The sequence below is a fragment of the Periplaneta americana genome, chromosome 16, assembly GCF_040183065.1.
Source record: "Periplaneta americana isolate PAMFEO1 chromosome 16, P.americana_PAMFEO1_priV1, whole genome shotgun sequence".
Lineage (NCBI taxonomy): Eukaryota > Metazoa > Arthropoda > Insecta > Blattodea > Blattidae > Periplaneta > Periplaneta americana.
The window spans coordinates 174,145,874-174,166,238 of NC_091132.1; the positions used below are offsets into that span (position 1 = coordinate 174,145,874).

Genomic DNA, 20,365 nt, shown 5'->3' on the forward strand with positions numbered 1-20,365 from the left:
GAGAAGTCTAATTTTTCATGTTAGGAGAGAATGCTTCTGATGCCTTCTAAGCAAAACATACTGATGAGACATGTTATGAAAATCATGAGGCAGGAAGTTCAGGGTTATACGATGAAAGAGTAACGGAACGGAAAAAAAATTCTCTCCGGTGCCGGGATTTCAACCCGGGTTTTCAGCTCTACGTGCTGATGCTTTATCCACTAAGCCACACCGGATACAACCCCGGCGTCGGACAGAATCGTCTCAGATTGAGTTCCAACTCTTGGGTTCCCTCTAGTGGCCGCCCTCTGCACTACGTCATAGATGTCTAGGAACGTAGGACCAAAGTCCACACATGTGCTGAGGTGCACTCGTTATGACTGACCAGTTGGCCGGGATCCGACGGAATAAGCGCCGTCTTAAATCACGAAGTGATTTACGTATATCATATATATTATTATTTTTTTATTTTTTTATTATTTTTTTACTTTTTTATTTTAATGTACCAAAGTACATATGATATTTCCATGCAGATATTCTGCGTCATCATACCATGAAAGAGTAATGGAACGGAGAAAAATTCTCTCTGGTGCCGGGATTTGAACCCGGGTTTTCAGCTCTACGTGCTGATGCTTTATCCACTAAGCCACACCGGATTCCACCCCGGCATCGGACAGAATCGTCTCAGACGAGAGAATTTTTCTCTGTTCCATTACTCTTTCATCATATGACGACGCAGAATATCTGCATGGAAATATCATATGTACTGCAGTACATTAAAATAAAAAAAAAAAATAATAAAAAATTATATATATATATATATATATATATATATATATAAGTTCAGGTTGGTAATACTTTTCTGCTATTATCTTGCTGATGGATCAATGTCAGGAATAACACGCTTTTGAGACATATTGTGGGAAAACATGGCTTATTGGGCATTGTAGAAGTCTAATTTTTCATGTTAGAAAATGGTAAGAAAACGTGCTGATGAGGAAAATTTTGAAAATCAAGAGGCTGAAATTTCAGATCAGGATGATCGCGCATTGTAGAAAATTACTGATTTGTCGTGTTAGGAGATAACATTTTTGACACATGTTAAGAAAAGCATGTTGATGTTGCATGGAGATGGGCATATTTGGATAATTGAGGTGCTGTGGTTTGGCTGTGCTAGCGCTGAGGTAAATCCCTTCGTTGTTCGCTTGTGGACCTTGCATATACGAATCTGTAACATGTTAGGTTTTGTTAGTTTTTGTTTTTGTTATGTCGTGTAAATACAATCACCTCCATATCCACAAGGAAAAATCTCTTACAAATTCAACGATTTTCACTTAATTACCAGAACTACCCGTGCTCTGGTTCTACCACTCTAGATGTAATGTTAACTGTGTTTGTTCGTTCTTACTTTAACAGCTTGTGTGTTCTTTCTGTTGTAGAATTGTAACGGGCCTTGTGTGGAAGATTGTAAATAATTGTGCCGTTAATGTCACAGAAGACAGACTCCCCTGTTGAAGTAATTCATGAACTACTGTGAGGCAATGGAAACAAGTTACAGCTGGAAGAGTTCTGACGTATGTTCACTAATAACACTGGGTAACAAATTTTGAGCAACTTTTTGTTTCTTCTGATTTTTTGGTTTCATATCAATAAGTCACACATGCTGAGTTCAGAAATATCAGTATTTTCAATGTAGCATCAATAGTTCTTTGGGAAATTAACAGTATATGTTTAAGTAATATGCATATTTATTAGGCCTACCAGAAAGAATGACTATATAATATAATATTTACGATGGACAATACATATTTATACAATGACAGTCTTGAATTGAGTATGTTAGAAATGCAGATGTGATCGTGCTTTCCTTTTGTGTTGCTGATTACTGTCCCTGACCAAACCCCACACATAGTCTCCAATCATGGCTGTATCCCGTAATATTGTGCGAAAGTTTGATGCCGCTTCCTATATTTTGTGATCCTGCTTCCGTCAAGCAAATTCCATACTTGTAGACCGGATGCTAGGAGCTCTGCTTTCGATTTTGGTAATTCAAGATCACGTACAAGATCATTTAGTTCCTTCTGATTTCGAAAATAATGATTCTGGCTGGAACGGTCACTGTCACTAAAGTCTGAGTCACTTCCGGGGACGGGTATATGGCGATACAAATTCGTTTGAGTCAATGGCTGGTGGTTCAAAAACTGGTAAATCTTGACCATGCGGGATAGGAGCAAGAGAAGATGAGATATCCGGATTCTGCAATCTCCCTCGTTGTTTTAAATTTTTCAAAGATGACATATCGACCATGCAAAAGTAGCAATTGTCATGGTGGTTGGTTGTTTCCTTCCAAACTCTGGTAACAGCGAAAGGCATACATTTCCGAGATCCTCGTAGTCATCCTTCTAAAGTTGTATTACAGGAACCACAACACACGTTGTGCCAATGAAATGTCTTGGTCTCGTATTGGTACTTCAAAGTAAGCGTTGTGAGCTGTATAATATTTGGTGCCAGGTCTTATGTTATGCTTCTTCTGGTTTGTACTGATGTAATATCCACAAACGTAACAGAAAGAGTCCGGTGAATTCCTGCAATCACCTCTAGAAGTCATGCTTCAACGTAGAACAAACACAATTAAGAATATCGATATATTTCTAGAACCGTTATCATTTCAGAAAAAGTGTTACAGATTTTAAATCAGCGCAAAAAATTGAATCAGAAACAATTAAAATATCGAGAGAAACATTTTCGTTGTTACCCAGTGTAATTTATAACTGATGATTCAAGTCAGGTCTTTCAGTGCAAACCCTGCATTCTTCAATCTTTCCTATTTTCTGTCTTCCCCTTTGCCTCCGCATTTGATCCATACATCTTAATGTCTTCTATCATTTGATATCTTCTTCTGTCCGAACTCTACTCCCGTTCACCATTCCTTCCAGTGCATCCTTCAGTAGGCAGTTTCTTCTCAGCCAATAACCCAACCAATTACTTTTCCTGATCAGTTTCAGTATCATTCTTTCCAAGACATCTTCGTTTCTTATTATCTAGGCATTTCACATGCTCCATTCTTTTAAAAATTCGAATTTAAGTTATCCTCTTTCCTAACAGCCATTCCTAATGATATAATTAGGATCAATTGTAACAGCATGGCAATATACGACACATAAGATTTTATTAAATTTTATCATTATTTATTATTAATTTTATTAATCATCTTTATTGATTTTATAAATTGTCTTTTAAATATATTGATATTACATCACCATTCTACTCATAACTAATAAAATTTCAACTATTACATCTTTTCCACCAATATTAATTATTGCTGACATTCATATTTTGTTAATAATTTAATGCAAGATATAATATAATATCCTTGTCATTTTAATCATTTCATATGTGTTTTGTAACATGAGTTATATGTATCTGTAATCATATCGACCTTCCAAATTTATATCTCCTGAAATCTTTCTACATAAATCTTTTTACTTATAAGACATACTACATAAAACTCATGAAAATCTATTTGTCATGAATATTACAATGTACATTTCTAATTTGTTCAAGGTTTAGATTACGTTTTTCTTAACAACATCTGATGATGCCGAAAAGGCGAAAACGTTAATATTTTCTATATGTTGTAGCAAATAAACATTTGCAAAATAGATAAATCTTATAGATTGAACTTAAAAATTTTCATTATATTATATTAGATATATCTGAAGACAAAATGAATTGTAAAACATTCCTAATGATGAAAGAGTGATGGAACGGAGAAAAATTCTCTCCGGCGCCAGGATTTGAACCCGGGTTTTCAGCTCTACGTGCTGATGCTTTATCCACTAAGCCACGCCGGATACAACCCCGACGCCAGTTAGAATCGTCTCTGATTAAGCTCCATCTCTTGGGTTCCCTCTAGTGGCCGCCCTCTGCACTACGTCATAGATGTCCATGAACGCAGGACCGAAGTCCATACATGTGTTGAGGTGCACTCGGATGAGTGACTGATTGGCCGGGATCCGACGGTATGGGCACCGTCTTAAATCACAAAGTGATTTATTACGCATATCATATATATTTTGATGTACCGAAGTACATATGATATTTCCATGCAGATATTCTGCGTCATCACTCTTTCATCATATGATGACGCAGAATATCTGCATGGAAATATCATATGTACTTCGGTACATCAAAATATATATTCCTAATGAGCTTGTTTGTTAATAGATGTCACCACTCCTCTGATGGCGATGGATGTGGTGAAGATGGATCCATTGGCTTTGCAGTTAATTGATGACTCAGATACAAAGGACCAGAAGCCTCTATTTTAGGTAAATTGGCAAAATTGAACGTTATTTATGTTTTTGTCGATATTATGCTTCATTTCCAATGTTTTATTCTTGTGTGTTATGAATAACTTAGCTGGAATGACATGTGAGCACAGATCTCTCCGTGGACTAGCCTATATATTGCTGTTCTTCATTTAGATTGGATTCCCATTCATTGTTTGTATAACAGTTCCAGTTTTGATAATACCTCTAATGTGCAGATGGAGCAACAGTAACAAATATAAATGACACTCGAGAGGAAATTAAACTCAGAATAAAAATATGGGAAATGCGTGTTATTATTCGGTTGAGAAGCTTTTGTCATCCAGTCTGCCCTCAAAAAACTGTTCTGTATGGCTGTGAAACTTGGACTCTTACTTTAAAGAGAGGAATGGAGGTTAAAAGTGTTCGAGAATAAGGTGCTTAGAAAAACATTTGGAGCTAAGAGAAATGAAGTTACAATAAAATAGAGAAAATTGCACAATGAAGAACAGCACGCATTGTATTCTTCACCTGACATAATTAGGAACATTAAATCCAGACGTTTGAGATGGGCAGGGCATGTAGCACGTATGATCGAATCCAGAAATGCGTATAGAGTGTTAGTTATAAGACCTTTGGGGAGTCCGAGACGTAGATGGGAGGACCAGCGAATAGGGATTATAAAGAATGGACACTTCGCGTCGGTACCTTTGATGTAGCCGGACTGATTTCAATGACCTTCAAGCCAGCTAGAGCATGAGATTCTGCTTTCTCCCAAGAGTTGGCGCTGACATCACACCAGCTAGCAGTGGACACAGCGGAAATATAACACATATAATTAATACATTTAGGTACATTATGTACTCAAATAAAATAAATTGGATCCATAAAATAATAAATCCGTCATTAACTGTAATGTCTAGACTCTAGAGTTCCTTTATAATGAGAGTTGAGACGTTGACCCCAACAAAAATTAAAATATGTAATGATTTGATAGCGCTGAAAATGGAAAAACAAAACTCTTATGAGAAGTAAAACCATATACCTATATTATATTATATACAAATATTAAACGAATTCGATACTTAATTTTATAATGTATTATATTATTTTATAATATAAACTATTATATCTGAAATATAAAAAAAAAATATTATTACAACTAGTTTGCCACTGAGAAATAAGGAAAAGCTGTTAACTTGAATTTATTTGAAGCAAAGCGTTACTGGATTATGCAATAAGGTAGGCGATGTTTGGATCCTGTGTCTCAACTCTATTCTCAATTATTATCTTATCGTATGCTCGATTACACTAACCTCTAGTGCTTGAAAGTGGAACTAAACGCTGGCGCACAGAGACACAAAACACAGGAAAATTCGCTCAGTGCCCATTCTTTATAATCCCTATTCGCTGGGAGGACAATATTAAAATGGATTTGAGGGAGGTGGGATATGATGGTAGATAATGCATTAATCTTGCTCAGGATATACCCAAAGTCCTCTGTGTAAGGTCTTAAAATATTCACTATTAAAGTGGAAGAAGTTGGGATTTTACGTTGTGTCTGTGTTATGCAGGAGGGAAATTCATCAAATCCTGAACTGGCTTGGGTGAAGGCAGAGTGTGAGGACCGCAGCAATCTCGCTTCTGAGGTGAAGATAGAGGAAGCGGTGATGCCAGTTAGCTGTACTCTGAAATGTGAAACTAAGGTGAGTGTATTGATTGTGCCTGTGTGGTCCATCTACGTAGAATCTTGATTTGTTACGGAAATTCTTCCTGTGGAATTGCTGTTTTTTATAAGATATTCTTGGTGCAACCACTGCGTTGGTCTAGTGCAGACGTCTCCAAAAGCGTACTCGCGAGTAAGCCCCTGAACGGAACCGAAGCCAGTACGTAATGAGCTCGCTCCACCTCGCCCATCCCACCTGTACTGTACTCAATGTTTATGCGCAAACGAAGAGCAGTGGCGGACTGCTATTATCATTGTGTCGGTCGGAGTGTTCCACCGTTTCACAATGTCTTCTAATCATGGACGTAGTACATTCAAGGATGAATAGGAAGAGAAATTTTTTTGTGTTAGTGGGGAGAATGTGAAATGCTTAATTTATTCTAAAATTCTTAAGGGTGTGTTAAAATTCAACATGCGACGACAATACTCGACTCTTCACAAAGAATATCATACAATTACAGGCATGTTGGACGTGTGAAAATAATTTATTTTGGGGCTATCTGTATAACTGTTGGTTATAGATAATAATCAGTACATTACAATACATTTATACTCAGTTCCACATGACAAACATATACTTTTTCGTTTAATTCTAGGTGAAATGCTTAAGCCTACAAATATTTTGATAAATATAAAACGAGAAAATACAAACACAAATCATACACGTGTCCTCAGTCTTAAACAATAACAGCTTCTTGCTAGCTATGTTCTAGCTGGGAATATTGGAAAATCAATGAAGCCCTTTACAGAAGCATCATTTGTAAAATCGTGCATACAGGGCGTTACTAAAATACTGTGTCCAGAACAAAGTCAAAGTTTAAGAAAATTAAATTGTTTCCAATTACAGTTCAGAGAAGGAATTTGAAGATTGTAAATGTAATTGAATCTGAAGTCGAAACCACAATTAACCAGTTTGTAGCTTACTCACTTGCAATGGACGAAAGCACAGATAGAAATGACAAAGCTCACCTAGCCATTTTCATCCGAGGAGTTAATGAACATTTCACTGTGTCTGAATGTCTTCTAGATGTAATTACAAAATACAACTGGAGAAGATCTTTTCCAGGCACTGAAAGGTACCATAGAACAGAAGAGGTTGAATTTACAATGGCTTGTGTCAATAGCAACAGACGGGGCTCCAGCTTCATAGTATGTCAAAATAATATACAAACGTATGATATTTCTTATTCTTTTGATGTTATTATTTTTAAACATAAGCAGACCGTTGCCGCGATCTTCCACTGATCGCTCCCATCTGTTGAGGTACGAGTCTCTCCCCCTTCTCTAGCCTTACAGCACACTGTGTTCGGCGGGCAGCATCGAGAGCACGAATGACGATACGCTTTTTGGAGACTTCTGGTCTAGTGGTTGGAGTGTTGGCCTTACAATCTAGGGACCCGAATTTGATTTACAACTTGTGATGAGACAGCAAGTTACGCACGAGTCATTTGCTATCAGCATTGATTGCCAGTCGGCAACACAGTAACAGCACCAAAACTCTTTTCAGGCAGAATCGTGAGACGTGGACACAGTGAAGAAGGAGCAGAGCATGGAGGTGACAGCAGAGGACGATGGGTGGTGAGTACAGGAAGTCAGTCTACTTTTCATCTTTGGTTTACTGGCTCATGTAATACATAATGTTGCAATATAACAATGTCTTTGTAGAAAGTAGTAACGGAAGCAGAAGGGAGTGAAGTGATTTGACGTACAAGCTGTCATGCAGAATCCCATCGTTTTGAAGAATTTCTGTGTTTATAATCTGCTGTTTCTTACGTTTGAATGCTACTCATTGTTTGTATCAAAAGCTTAATGTAGTCTATAAATTGAAGTGATCGCTCATTCTCTATGCTTTAGTGGAAAGTGGACCTTCTTTCTTAAATGTGAAACTGTCTTCATTCGTTCGTGTCACACTCTATTGGGGGATTGGAATAATTTGGATATGTTACACTTTATTAAATAAAACTTTACGTAATCTTCAAACATATACCAATTTAATATTTATGCTCTATTTCACAATTGCCTGTGCTGCAGTGTTAAAATTAGTGTTGATCCCATTGATGCTGCCTGATAAAAAAAAAACTTTCTTGTTTATCAGTCTGTAAAACTACCCTTCACATTCAAAGCAATAATCCTGGGAAACCAGCTGACAAACAAAATTCTCATGGGGGCAGATAAATGGTTAAATTTTTTCCTTCTACCATATTAATAATGCTTACACAAATTTCTGCCACTCGACCTTATAGACAAAAACGTCCAGAAATTGATTTTCCCTGGGACCATTTACAGAGAGAAAGCACAATTTCATGGAATGATTTATTGGAACAGACGGATTTGCTGGATTTTAGGGGTGATTATTAGGGAACATGCGGCGATGCTACGGTTAAAACGGCGGGCCTCTGGGTCGCTTCGTTCCCCTTGTGTAGAAAAAAGTCTGTTTTGGAAAGTCAAAATTACCATTTTTTTTTAATTTGCCGGCCTCTCCCTTCCAAACGCTTGGGGATAGAAACGTGTCATTTATACTGAAGATAGAGTTCGACGAGCTGTATTCAACGCACTCATCGGCTTTGTTATAACGTCAAGCACTGCGGAGTAATGGCGACAAGAATGTCGCCGCGATGGGGGTTTGAACCCCTACCCTTTTTTTCTCGAAAATCATAAAGTGTTCGCGATTGTCATCTTAATGCTATCGTGTAAGAAGTAAGTCAAGGGGGAATACAGGGCCGCACCCCGTTCCTCGCTATGGCCATTATCTCCGGAATTATAGACTCAAATATTTTAGGTACCCATAAACTAAGGCTAGAAAAAAGTGCGACGGATTTGCTGGATTTTAGCGGTGATTATTAGGTAAGATGCGGGGATGCTGCAGTTAAAACGGCGGGCCTCTGAGCCGCTTCGTTCACCTTGTGTAGAAAAAAGTCTGTTTTCGAAGGTCAAAATGACCATTTTTTTCAATTTTGCCGGCCTCTCCCTTCCAAACGCTTGGGGATGGAAAGTTGTCCTATATACTGAAGATAGAGTTCGACGAGCTGTATTCAACGCACTCATCGGCTTTGTTATAACGTCACGTACAGTATAGTAATGGCGACAAGAATGTCGCCGCGATAGGGGTTTGAACCCCTACCCTTTTTTTCTCGAAAATCAGAAAGTGTTCGCGATTGCCATTTTGATGCTATCGTGTAAGAAGTAAGTCAAGGTGGAATACAGGGCCGCATCCCGTTACTCGCTATGGCCATTATTTCCGGAATTAGAGACTCAAATATTTCAGGTACCCAAAATTTAAGGCTAGAAAAAAGTGTGACGGATTTGCTGGATTTTAGCGGTGTTTATTAGGGAACATGCGGGGACGCTGCAGTTAAGGGGCGGGCCACTGAACCGCTTCGTTCTCCTTGTGTAGAAAAAAGTCTGTTTTGGAAGGTCAAAATGACCATTTTTTTTAATTTTGCCGGCCTCTCCCTTCCAAATGCTTGGGGTTAGAAAGTTTTCCTTTATACTGAAAATATAGTTCGACGAGCTGTATTCAACGCACTCATCGGCTTTGTTATAACGTCACGTACTCCGGAGTAATGGCGACAAGAATGTCGAAAATCAGAAAGTGTTCGCGATTGCCATTTTGATGCTATCGTGTAAGAAGTAAGTCAAGGTGGAATACAGGGCCGCATCCCGTTCCTCGCTATGGCCATAATTTCCGGAATTATAGACTCAAATATTTTAGGTACTCAAAGATTAAGGCTAGAAAAAATGCGACAGATTTGCTGGATTTTAGCGGTGATTATTAGGGAACATGCGGGAATGCTGCAGTTAAAAGGGCGGGCCTCTGAGCCGCTTCGTTCTCCTTGTGTAGAAAAAAGTCTGTTTTGGAAGGTCAAAATGACCATTTTTTTTAACTTTGCCGACCTCTCCCTTCCAAACGCTTGGGGATAGAAAGTTTAAGGAGGTCGAATAGGTCAAATAGAGATCAGATAGGTCAAATAGAGGGCATATAAGTCAAATAGAGGTTAAATAGTTCAAATAGAAGTCAAATAGATTTAAAATAGGTCAAATAGAGGTCAAATGGGTTAAATAGATTCAGAAGGGTGAAATAGAGTTTGAATAGATCAAATAGAGATCAAATAGGTCAAATAGATGGCAAATAGGCCAAATAGAGGTCAAATAGAAGTCTCTTAGGTCAAATGGAGTTCACATAGGTCAAATAAGTCGAATAGAGGTCATTTGGTTGAAATAGAGCTCAAATGGGTGAAATAGACGTCAAATGGTTGAAATAGAGGTCAAATAGATGTCATGTAGGTAAAATAGTGGTGAAATAGTTCAAATAGAGTTCAAATAGGTGAAATAGAAGTCAAATAGAAGTCAAATGGGTGAAATAGAAGTCAAATGGTTGAAATAGAGGTCTAATGGGTCAGATGTTAAATGATTCAAATAGAGTTCAAATGGTTCAAATAGAGGTCCTATGGGTCAAATAGAGGTCAAATGGGTCAAATAGATGTCAACTGGGTCAAGGAGAGGTCAAGAAGTTCAAATAGAGATCAAATATATTTCAAATAGTTTAAATAGAGGTCAAATAGTTCAAATAGTGGTCATAGTGTTCAAAGAGAGGTCAAATAGTTCAAATAGAGGTCAAACAATTCAAATGGATGTCAAATATGTCAAATAGAGTTCAAATAGGTCAAATACAAGTCAGATTGGCATATAGGAAAATAGGAAAATAAATAGATAAATATATAAGTTTTTTTAAGAAATATTTGAATTTTTTTCAAATTAAAAAAAAATTAAATATTTTTTGTAAATTTTTTCTGTAAATTTTTTTAATTCTTTCCATTTTTTATATCTTTTTAAATTTTTAAATTTAATTTTAAAAATTCTATTTTAAATGTATTGAAATTGTTCCCTTTCATTTTTTTTAATTTTTTTGAAATTTCTATTAAATTTTCTTTAAATTTTTTTAAATAGTTTTTTTGAAAAAATATTTTTAAATTTTTTTTTAACTTTTTTTTAAATACTTTTTTCAATTTTTTAAAATTTTTTTTTTCATATTTGTTCTTTAAATTTTTTTTAGATTCTTGTTGATTTTTTTTGTGAAAATGATTTTTTGAAACTTTTTCGTTGAAATTTTATCTTTAAATGGTTTGAACATGTTTTTTAGAAATTTTATTCAAAAAAATATTTTAAAAAATTTTTTTAAAAATTTTTAACACTTTTTCAAAGTATTTTTTCAGTTTTTTTTTTTTTTTGAAAATTATTTTTGTAAGAAAATTTTTTTGAAAAATTTTTTTCAATTCTTTTTTACGTTTTTCAATTATATATTTATTTATTTATTTATTTATTTATATATTTTCCTATTTTCCTATATACTAGTTTGACCTCTATTTGACCTATTTGAACTCTATTTCACCAATTTGACCTCTATTAGATCCATTTGAGCTCTATTTGATCTATTTGACCATTTTTTTTTAATTTGCCCGCCTCTCCCGTCCAAACGCGCGGGGATAGAGAATTGTCCTTCATACTGAAGATGGAGTTCGACGAGCTGTATTCAACGCACTCATCGGCTTTGTTCTAATTGCACGTACTGTGGACTTACGGTGGCGAGAATGTGGGCGAAATAGTGGTTTTAAATGAAAATCGTTGGTAATTTTTTTAAAAAGAATCACATTGCCAGCGGCATCGATGAAGCAAGTTTAGAACTTCGTTCTTGTTTCCGGCGTGCTCCCCTGTCCTCCCCCGCTCACAGTGTCTACCCTGATTTTATTATTATGACTTTGCTGTGGGTAGGAATCGACTCTGCCGAAGTTGTGCACTGACGCTTCTGGATAACGCTTTAGACCAGTCGGCTGTCCAGACGATTTGGACATAAAAGGGAAAATGAAGCTACTTATGTTCAATAGGGACTAGCAGACGTTATCGCTGTGTGTTAATTTCAGGGAAATACGTACTACGTGAGTCAAGCCATATTCATGAGAGTTGTGTGTTCATCTAATTGCGTGAGTGTCTAATGAACGTTTAATTATCATGTCGATTTCTTTGTAATGTAGCTGGTACTGATAAATAAATAAATAAATAAATAAATAAATAAATAAATAAATAAGTGAATAGGTCAATAGGTGAATAGGTGATATGGTCAATAGGTGAATAGGTGATCAGGTGAATAGATCAATAGGAGAATAGGTCAATAGGTGAATAGGTGAAAAGGTCAGTTGGTGAATAGATCAATAGGAGAATAGGTTAATATTTCAATAGGTTAATACGAGAATAGTTGAATAGGTCAAATAAAGGTCAAATAGGTCAAAGAGATTTCAAAAAGATCATATAGAGAACAAGTAGGTGAAATAGAGGTCAAATAGTTTAGAGGTCAAATAGAGGTCAAAGGGGTCAAATAGGTCTAATATACGTCAAATAGTTCAAATAGGTCAAATAGAGGTGAAATAGGTGAAATAGAAGTCAAATAGATCAAGGAGGTCAAATAGAGGGCAAATAGGTTAAATGGAGGGCAAATATCTCAAATTGTGCTCAAATGGGTTAAATATAGGTCAAGTAGATAAAATAGGTCAAATAGAGGTCACTTACATCAAATAGAAATCAAATAGGTGAAATATAGTTCAAATAGAGGTCAAATAGATCAAATAGAGGTCAATAACGTCAAATAGAGGTCAAAGGGTCTCAAATAGAGGTCAAATAAGTCAAACAGGTCAAATAGAGGGCAAATAGGTCAAATGGAAATCAAATAGATCAAACAGGTCAAATGGAGATCAAGTAGGTCAAATAGATGTCAAATAGGTCAAATAGAGGTGAAATAGGACAAATAGAGGTCAAATAGTTCAAATAGAGGTCAAACGGATTCAAATAGAGGTCAAACAGGTCAATTAGAGGGCAAATAGGTCAAATAGAGGGCAAATATGTCAAATAGAGGTCAAAGAGGTCAAATAGAGGTCAAATGGGTGAAATAGAGGTCAAATGGCCCAAATAGAGGTCAAATGGGACAAGTAGAGGTCAAATAGGTAAAATAAAGGTCAAAGATTCAAATAGAGGTAAAATAGGTCAGATAGGTCAAATAGAGTTCAGATAGTTCAAATTGGTCAAATACAATGCAAAATGTCAAATAAAGGTAAGATAGGTCAAATAGTGGTGAGATAGGTCAAATAGGTCGAACAGAAGGCAAATAGGTCAAATAGATGTCAGATAGGTCACATAGGGGTCATATAGTTCAAACAGAGGTCAAATGGGTGAAATAGAGGTCAAATCGGTCAAATAGAAGTCAAATTGGTCAAATAGAGCACAAATGGGTCAAATAGAGGTCAAATGGGTCAAATAGATGTCAAATGGGTGAAATAGATGTCAAATGGAGCAAAGAGAGTTCAAAAAGTTCAAATAGAGGTCAAATAGGTCAAATAGAGGTCATATAGGTCAAATATAGGTCAAATAGGTTAAATAGAGGTCGAATAGAGATCAGTTACGTCACATAGACGTCAGATATTTCAAATAGGTCAAATAGAGGGCAAATGGGTGAAATAGACCTCAAATGGGTGAAATAGAGGTCAAATGCGTGAAATAGAGGTCAAATAGGTTAAATAGATTTCAAATGGGTCAAATAGAGATCAAATGAGTCAAATAGAGGTCAAATTAGTCAATTAGATTTCAAATGGGTCAAAGAGAAGTCAAAAAGTTCAAATAGAGGTCAAATAGGTCAAATGGAGTTCAGATAGTTCAAATAGATATGTAAAAGTTCAAATAGAAATCTAATAGGTCAAATAGAGTTCAGATAAGTCAAATAGAGATCAGGTAGGTGAAATAGAGGTCAAGTAGGTCAAATTGAGGTCAGTTAGGTCAAATAGAGATCAAATAGGTCAAACAGAGGTCAAATAGGTCAAATAGAGGACATATAGGGGAAATAGAGTTCAAATAGTTCAAATAGAGGTCAAATAGAGGTCAAATAGGTCAAATGGATGTGAAATATGTCAAATAACTGTCAAATTGGTGTATAGGAAAATAGGAAAATAAATAGATAAGTAAATAAATAAATAAATAATTTTTTTAAAAAGAAATATTTGATATTTTTCTCAAATTAAAAAAAAAATTTTGTACTATTTTTTTTTTTTATTTTTTCTGTATATATTTTTTATAATCCTTTCCATTTTTTATCTTTGTTTTTAAATTTTTTAACTCACTTTTAAATTTTTATTTTTAATGTTTGAAATTGTTCCCTTTCATTTTTTTTTTTATTTTTTCAAAATTTTTAATTTTTTGAAAATTTTTCAAGATATTTTTTTTATTTTTTTTTTTTCAAAATTTTTTTTCTATTCTTTTTTATTTTTTTTCGATTTTTTTAATGTTTTTTAAATCTTTTTTTGAACTTTTTTTTCCAAAATATTTTTTTGAAAGTTTCTTTGAAAATTTTTTTTCAAAAATTTTTTAATTTTTAAATTTTTAAAATTTTTTTTTCATATTTGTTCTCTAATTTTTTTTAATTTTTTTCAGATTCGTTTAGAAATTTTTTTAAATAAAAAAATGTTTTTAAGATTCTTTTTTTAATTTTTCTGAAAATGATTCTTTTGAAAATGTTTCTTTGAAATTTTGTGTTAAAATTTTTTGAACATTTTTTTTAGAAAATCTTAAACTTTTTCAAAGTATTTTTTTTCAATACTTTTTTTGAAAAAATTTTTTTCATTTTTTTTTTTCAATTTTTTTTACGTTTTTCAATTATTTATTTATTTATTTACTTATTTATTTATTTTTCTATTTTCCTATATACCAATTTGACCTCTGAACTATTTGAACTCTGTTTGACCTATTTGACCTGTATATGACCCAGTTGATCTCTATTTGATCTATCTGACCATATTTTGAAATTTTGCTGGCCTCTCCCTTCCAAACGCGCGGGGATAGTGAGTTGTCCTTTATACTGAAGATATAGTTCGACGAGCTATATTCATGGGAATTGTGTTTTCACCTAATTGCGTGAGTGTCTAATGAACGTTTATTTATAATGTGGATTACTTTGTAATGTAGCAGATACTGATAAATAAATAAATAGGTCAATAGGTGAAAAGGTGAATAGCTCAATAGGAGAATAGGTTAATGGGTGATAAGTTCAATAGGTCAATAGGTGAATAGGTGAATAAATCAATAGAATAGGTTAATAGGTGAATAGGTAAATAGGTAAATAGGTGAATACGTGATAAGGTCAATAGGTGAATAGATCAACAGGAGAATAGGTTAATAGGTGAATAGGTCAATAGGTGAATAGGTGATAAGGTCAATAGGTTAATACGTGAATAGATCATTAGGAAAATAGGTTAATAGGTGAATAGCTCAATAGGTGATAAGGTCAATAGGTGAATAGATCAACAGGAGAATAGGTTAATAGGTGATAGGTCAATAGGTCAATAGATGAATAGATCAATAGAATAGGTTAATAGGTGAATAGGTCAATGGTCAGTAGGTGAATAGATCAACAGGAGAATAGGTTAATAAGTGAATAGGTCAATAGATCAATAGGAGAATAGGTTAATAGGTCAATAGGTGATAAGGTCAATAGGTCAATAGGTGAATAGATCAACAGGAGAATATGTTAATAGGTCAATAGGTGAATAGGTCAATAGGTGATTAGGTCAATAGGTGAATAGATCAACAGGAGAATAGGTTAATAGGTGAATAGTCAATAGCTGAATAGGTGAATAGATCAATAGGAGAATAGGTCAATAGGTCAATAGGTCAATAGATCAACAGGAGAATAGGTTAATAGGTGAATAGGTCAATAGGTCAATAGGTGAATAGGTCAATAGGTGATAAGGTCAATAGGTGAATAGGTCATTAGGTCAATAGATCAACAGGAGAATAGGTTAATAGGTGAATAGGTTAATAGTTCAATAGGTTAATAGGTGAATAGGTCAAATAAAGGTCAAATATTTGAAATGAAGGTCAAATAGGTCAAATAGAGATGAAGTAGGTGAAATAGAGGTCAAATATGTAAATTATAGGTAAAATAGTTCAAATAGAGGTCAAATAGTTCAAATAGTACAAATAGGTTAAACAGAGGTCAAATAGGTGAAATAGAGGGCAAATAGGTCAAATTGAGGTCAGAGAGGACAAATATAGGTCAAATAGAGGTCAAATAGTTCAAATAGGTCAAATAGAGGTCACGTAGGTCAAATAGGTCAAATAGAGGTCAAAGGGGTCAAATAGAGGTCAAATAAGTCAAATAGGTCGAACAGGTGAAGTAGAGTGCAAATAGGTCAAATAGAGGGCAAATATGTCAAATGGAGGTCAAATAGAGGTCAAATAGCTGAAATAGAGCTGAAATAGGAGAAATAGAGATCAAATAGGTGAAATAGAAGTCAAATAAATAAAGTAGAGGTCAAATATGTCAAATAGAGGTCAAATATGTCAAATAGAGGTCAAATAGGTCAAATAGAGGACACGTAGTTCAAATATGTCAAATAGAGGTCAAATAAATCAATTGTAGGTCCAATAGAAGTCAAATAGAGGTCACATAGTTCAAATCGAGGTCAAATAGAGTTCAAATAGTTCAAATAGTACAAATAGGTTAAACAGAGGTCAAATAGGTGAAATAGAGGGCAAATAGGTCAAATTGAGGTCAGAGAGGACAAATATAGGTCAAATAGAGGTCAAATAGTTCAAATAGGTCAAATAGAGGTCACGTAGGTCAAATAGGTCAAATAGAGGTCAAAGGGGTCAAATAGAGGTCAAATAAGTCAAATAGGTCGAACAGGTGAAGTAGAGTGCAAATAGGTCAAATAGAGGGCAATTATGTCAAATGGAGGTCAAATAGAGGTCAAATAGCTGAAATAGAGCTGAAATAGGAGAAATAGAGATCAAATAGGTGAAATAGAAGTCAAATAAATAAAGTAGAGGTCAAATATGTCAAATAGAGGTCAAATATGTCAAATAGAGGTCAAATAGGTCAAATAGAGGACACGTAGTTCAAATATGTCAAATAGAGGTCAAATAAATCAATTGGAGGTCCAATAGAAGTCAAATAGAGGTCACATAGTTCAAATCGAGGTCAAATAGAGTTCAAATAGGTCAAATAGAGGTCAATTAGGTCAAATATAGCTCAAATGGATAAAATAGAGTTTCTTTTTCTTGCCTTTGTCGCGTTTTCCGACTCTGGGGCAACCCCCGATCACCCCCTTATCATGTGTCAAGTTTCTTTTTCTTCTCTTTGTCGCGTTTTCCGACTCTGGGGCAACCCCCGATCACCCCCGAATCATGTTTCATGTTTCTTTTTCTTCCCTTTGTCGTGTTTTCCGACTCTGGGGCAACCCCCTATCAGCCCCGAATCATGTTTCAAGTTTTTCATTGGCTTGTATTGTGGTAGTCACCGATTTTGGCAGATGACCTCAATGACATTTCCAGTGGGCGAGCCAATGTTTTGTGAGAACTGCGAGAATGAATTGCGATAAGACTGTCTGTCGTTTATATGTTCACACTCGCCTCTTGTATCGTCATTATTAGACTGATTAATAAACACACCACAGTACAGTCCGATTCATGGGAGTGCCGTAAATGACTTTCCTTCGCCTCCTGCATTTTATAAATTAAGAGGAAAAAAGCATTGCATAACCAGAACCAAGAAATTATTGCAAATGTTCATTACTTCATGAAGCGATAGACGAAAAATAGATATGAGTTGTGTCGAATTGTCTTCATTTATAACAAACTTTCATTAAGTACGAGAATGAGTTGAGGAAGCGACACGTTGGGTAAATAACCGAAAGAATAGGTATGCTGAAATGAGAAAATACGTATTTCGATAATCTACGAGATTCGATCCGATACTGTGGATTGAATCTCGGCGTAGCTCAGTGGTTAGAGATCCTAGTGCGTGTAACTGGGAGTCAGGAGTTCGATACCCGGCCCCGGAGCGAATTTTTCTCAATTAATAACCTTTGGGAATTCCATAAACCAAACAAGAAACCTTTTTTTTTTTTTAATGAACTTTCCTCAAAAGTATGGTGAACAATTTGTTTAAATATCTCTAATACTTTACGAGTTATGACCTAAGACGTGAGACTATGTAAATTGACTTAGCCATTTAAATCTGGACAGACCTTCTCATCTTCATGCTTTTGTCGCTCATTTCCGTATAACTTAAATTTTTCAAATCCGTTTCCCTCATAACTTCGACATTTTTCAAGATAATACATTTATGACGTTTTACATGCAAGTGCATGTGTTACTAGAGAACAAGCCCTGTCTTTGGTATTGTTATACTATTTTAAGTTATTTTTAATTAATATTTTTTACGTAAAGCAATAAAGTTTGCAATTATTCGTGGCAAAAGAAAAATATTTCTTATTTATATATTTATCTGGTAAGAGCAGAATTTCCTAACAGACATTGTGAAGAAAACAGAGAAGAAAGCATTTAAAAATATTCAAAATCGAAAAAAAATCGGAGAAATCAATTTTCCTTGCACAGATAGCAACAAAATATAATTATCATTAACAATACATACTTAATGGATTAAAAAAAACTGTTTATTAATGTAGAAGTATTGCCTGATGACTGTACTAAATTCCAACACAAAATTCATTGAAGATATGTAGAAATGATATTATATTGTATTATATTATATTATATTATATTATATTATACCCGTACCCGTGCGCTCCGCTGCACCCGTTAGAAATAAATATAAAGTAATTACATAATTAAAATAGGACGTTTGATCCAGGGAACATTCGTGTTTGATAGAAGGATAAATCGTTTAATATGTTACTTAATTTAAATTGCATCCAAATAATTAAAATGCGATCATTTTGGTCCAGAGACACTCATTTGGTGCAATGACAATTCCTTTAACCTGTTTCTTAATTTTTATTACATGCAACCATAGTTTAATGAAGATTGATATCATTTAGATTTAATGTGTATATTTTATTTTACTTGTTATAGGTTTCCATTGATTATGGTAATAACTTAATTTTAACCCTTGTTTTATGCGTATTCAGTAAATGGCGCTTGGCCCACTATGGTTGTGAACCCTTCAAATAACTTAAATTATATTATATAATATTACATATTACATTATATTATATTATATTATATTATATTATATTATATTATATTATATTATATTATATTGTATTGTGTTGTGTTGTGTTGTGTTGTGTTGTGTTGTGTTGTGTTGTGTTGTGTTGTGTTGTGTTGTGTTGTGTTATGTTATGTTATGTTATGTTATGTTATGTTATGTTATGTTATGTTATGTTATGTTATGTTATATTATATTAGATCAGAAATTACTGTAATAACATTATAGCATTATGTCCATCTAGAGAAACTACACTTTCCAATGGTGGAATAATAATTAATTATACAAATCGGTTAATTTAGCTTCCGATATTACTTCATACAAACACAGAAACATTCTCTGTAGGCTATCTTTCATAGCTTTCGATTGTTGCTGTCCAAGGCCCCTTATAGACGAAGTCATTTGTTTTTTAATTCATTACACGGCCTTAGATGGCAGTTATTTTAATTTTAAAACTCATTTATCTCATTAAATATCAGTCCTATCAAAATTTTTCAAGGAATAAAACTTATCGCAAATTATTTTTAAAGAAACTTTTGTTATGTAACATTTTTCATAAAAAAGCAATAATAAGCGAGATACTTCGATTTATTTAATTCAGGCCCCCTTATAACCCCCCTTTTAAATAATGTATTTTGAATGCCATATAGCTTAAAATCTAAGTTACAACGAACTTAATTTATATTCCAATTTTCATCGAAATCCGTTCAGCCATTATCGCGTGAAAAGGTAACAAACATACAGACAGACAGACAGATAGACATACAAACAAAAATTTCAAAAAAGCGATTTTCGGTTTCAGGGTGGTTAATTATACATGTTAGGACCAATTATTTTTGGAAAATCGAAAATTACCAGAAAAATTTCGGCTACAGATTTATTATTAGTATAGATTATATTATATTGTATTATATTATATTATATTATATTATATTATATTATATTATATTATATTATATTATATTATATTATATTATATTATATTTTTGGATTTTGGTAAATTCATACTGTGGAAATGTGTTACATACCTCTTTAAATGCATATGTTAATTGTGTTTTGTGTGCGTTACTCGATGCTTTTTTTTTTTTTTTTTAACAATTCAGAGTACTGAATCTGCCATAGCCTGTTGAATTCGCACAAATTTTATTATCCGTAATTTTCGTCTTGAGAACACTTCTGATATAAAATTTAATTTCTCGCCTATTTTTGTCCGAGGGATAAATTCGGACAAAATAATATCATATTCGTATTCTGTGATCGAGATCGGACCACTTCAGATTTTTCATTCTCTTCTGCCTTTTC

General features: G+C 34.2%; 1 protein-coding gene across 4 annotated transcripts in view; it reads left to right on the forward strand.

Annotated features, from left to right (window-relative positions):
- The first annotated feature begins 7,520 nt into the window (after nucleotides 1-7,520).
- Nucleotides 7,521-20,365, forward strand: part of LOC138691979 (zinc finger protein 45-like) — a 46,907-nt gene continuing 34,062 nt past the window's right edge. For all 4 annotated transcript variants that reach the window (XM_069814684.1, XM_069814685.1, XM_069814680.1 and 1 more), the window contains exon 1: nucleotides 7,521-7,593. In XM_069814684.1, the coding sequence (XP_069670785.1) occupies nucleotides 7,587-7,593 (7 nt within the window). In that variant the 5' untranslated portion in view covers nucleotides 7,521-7,586. The remainder of the gene's footprint in view (nucleotides 7,594-20,365) is intronic.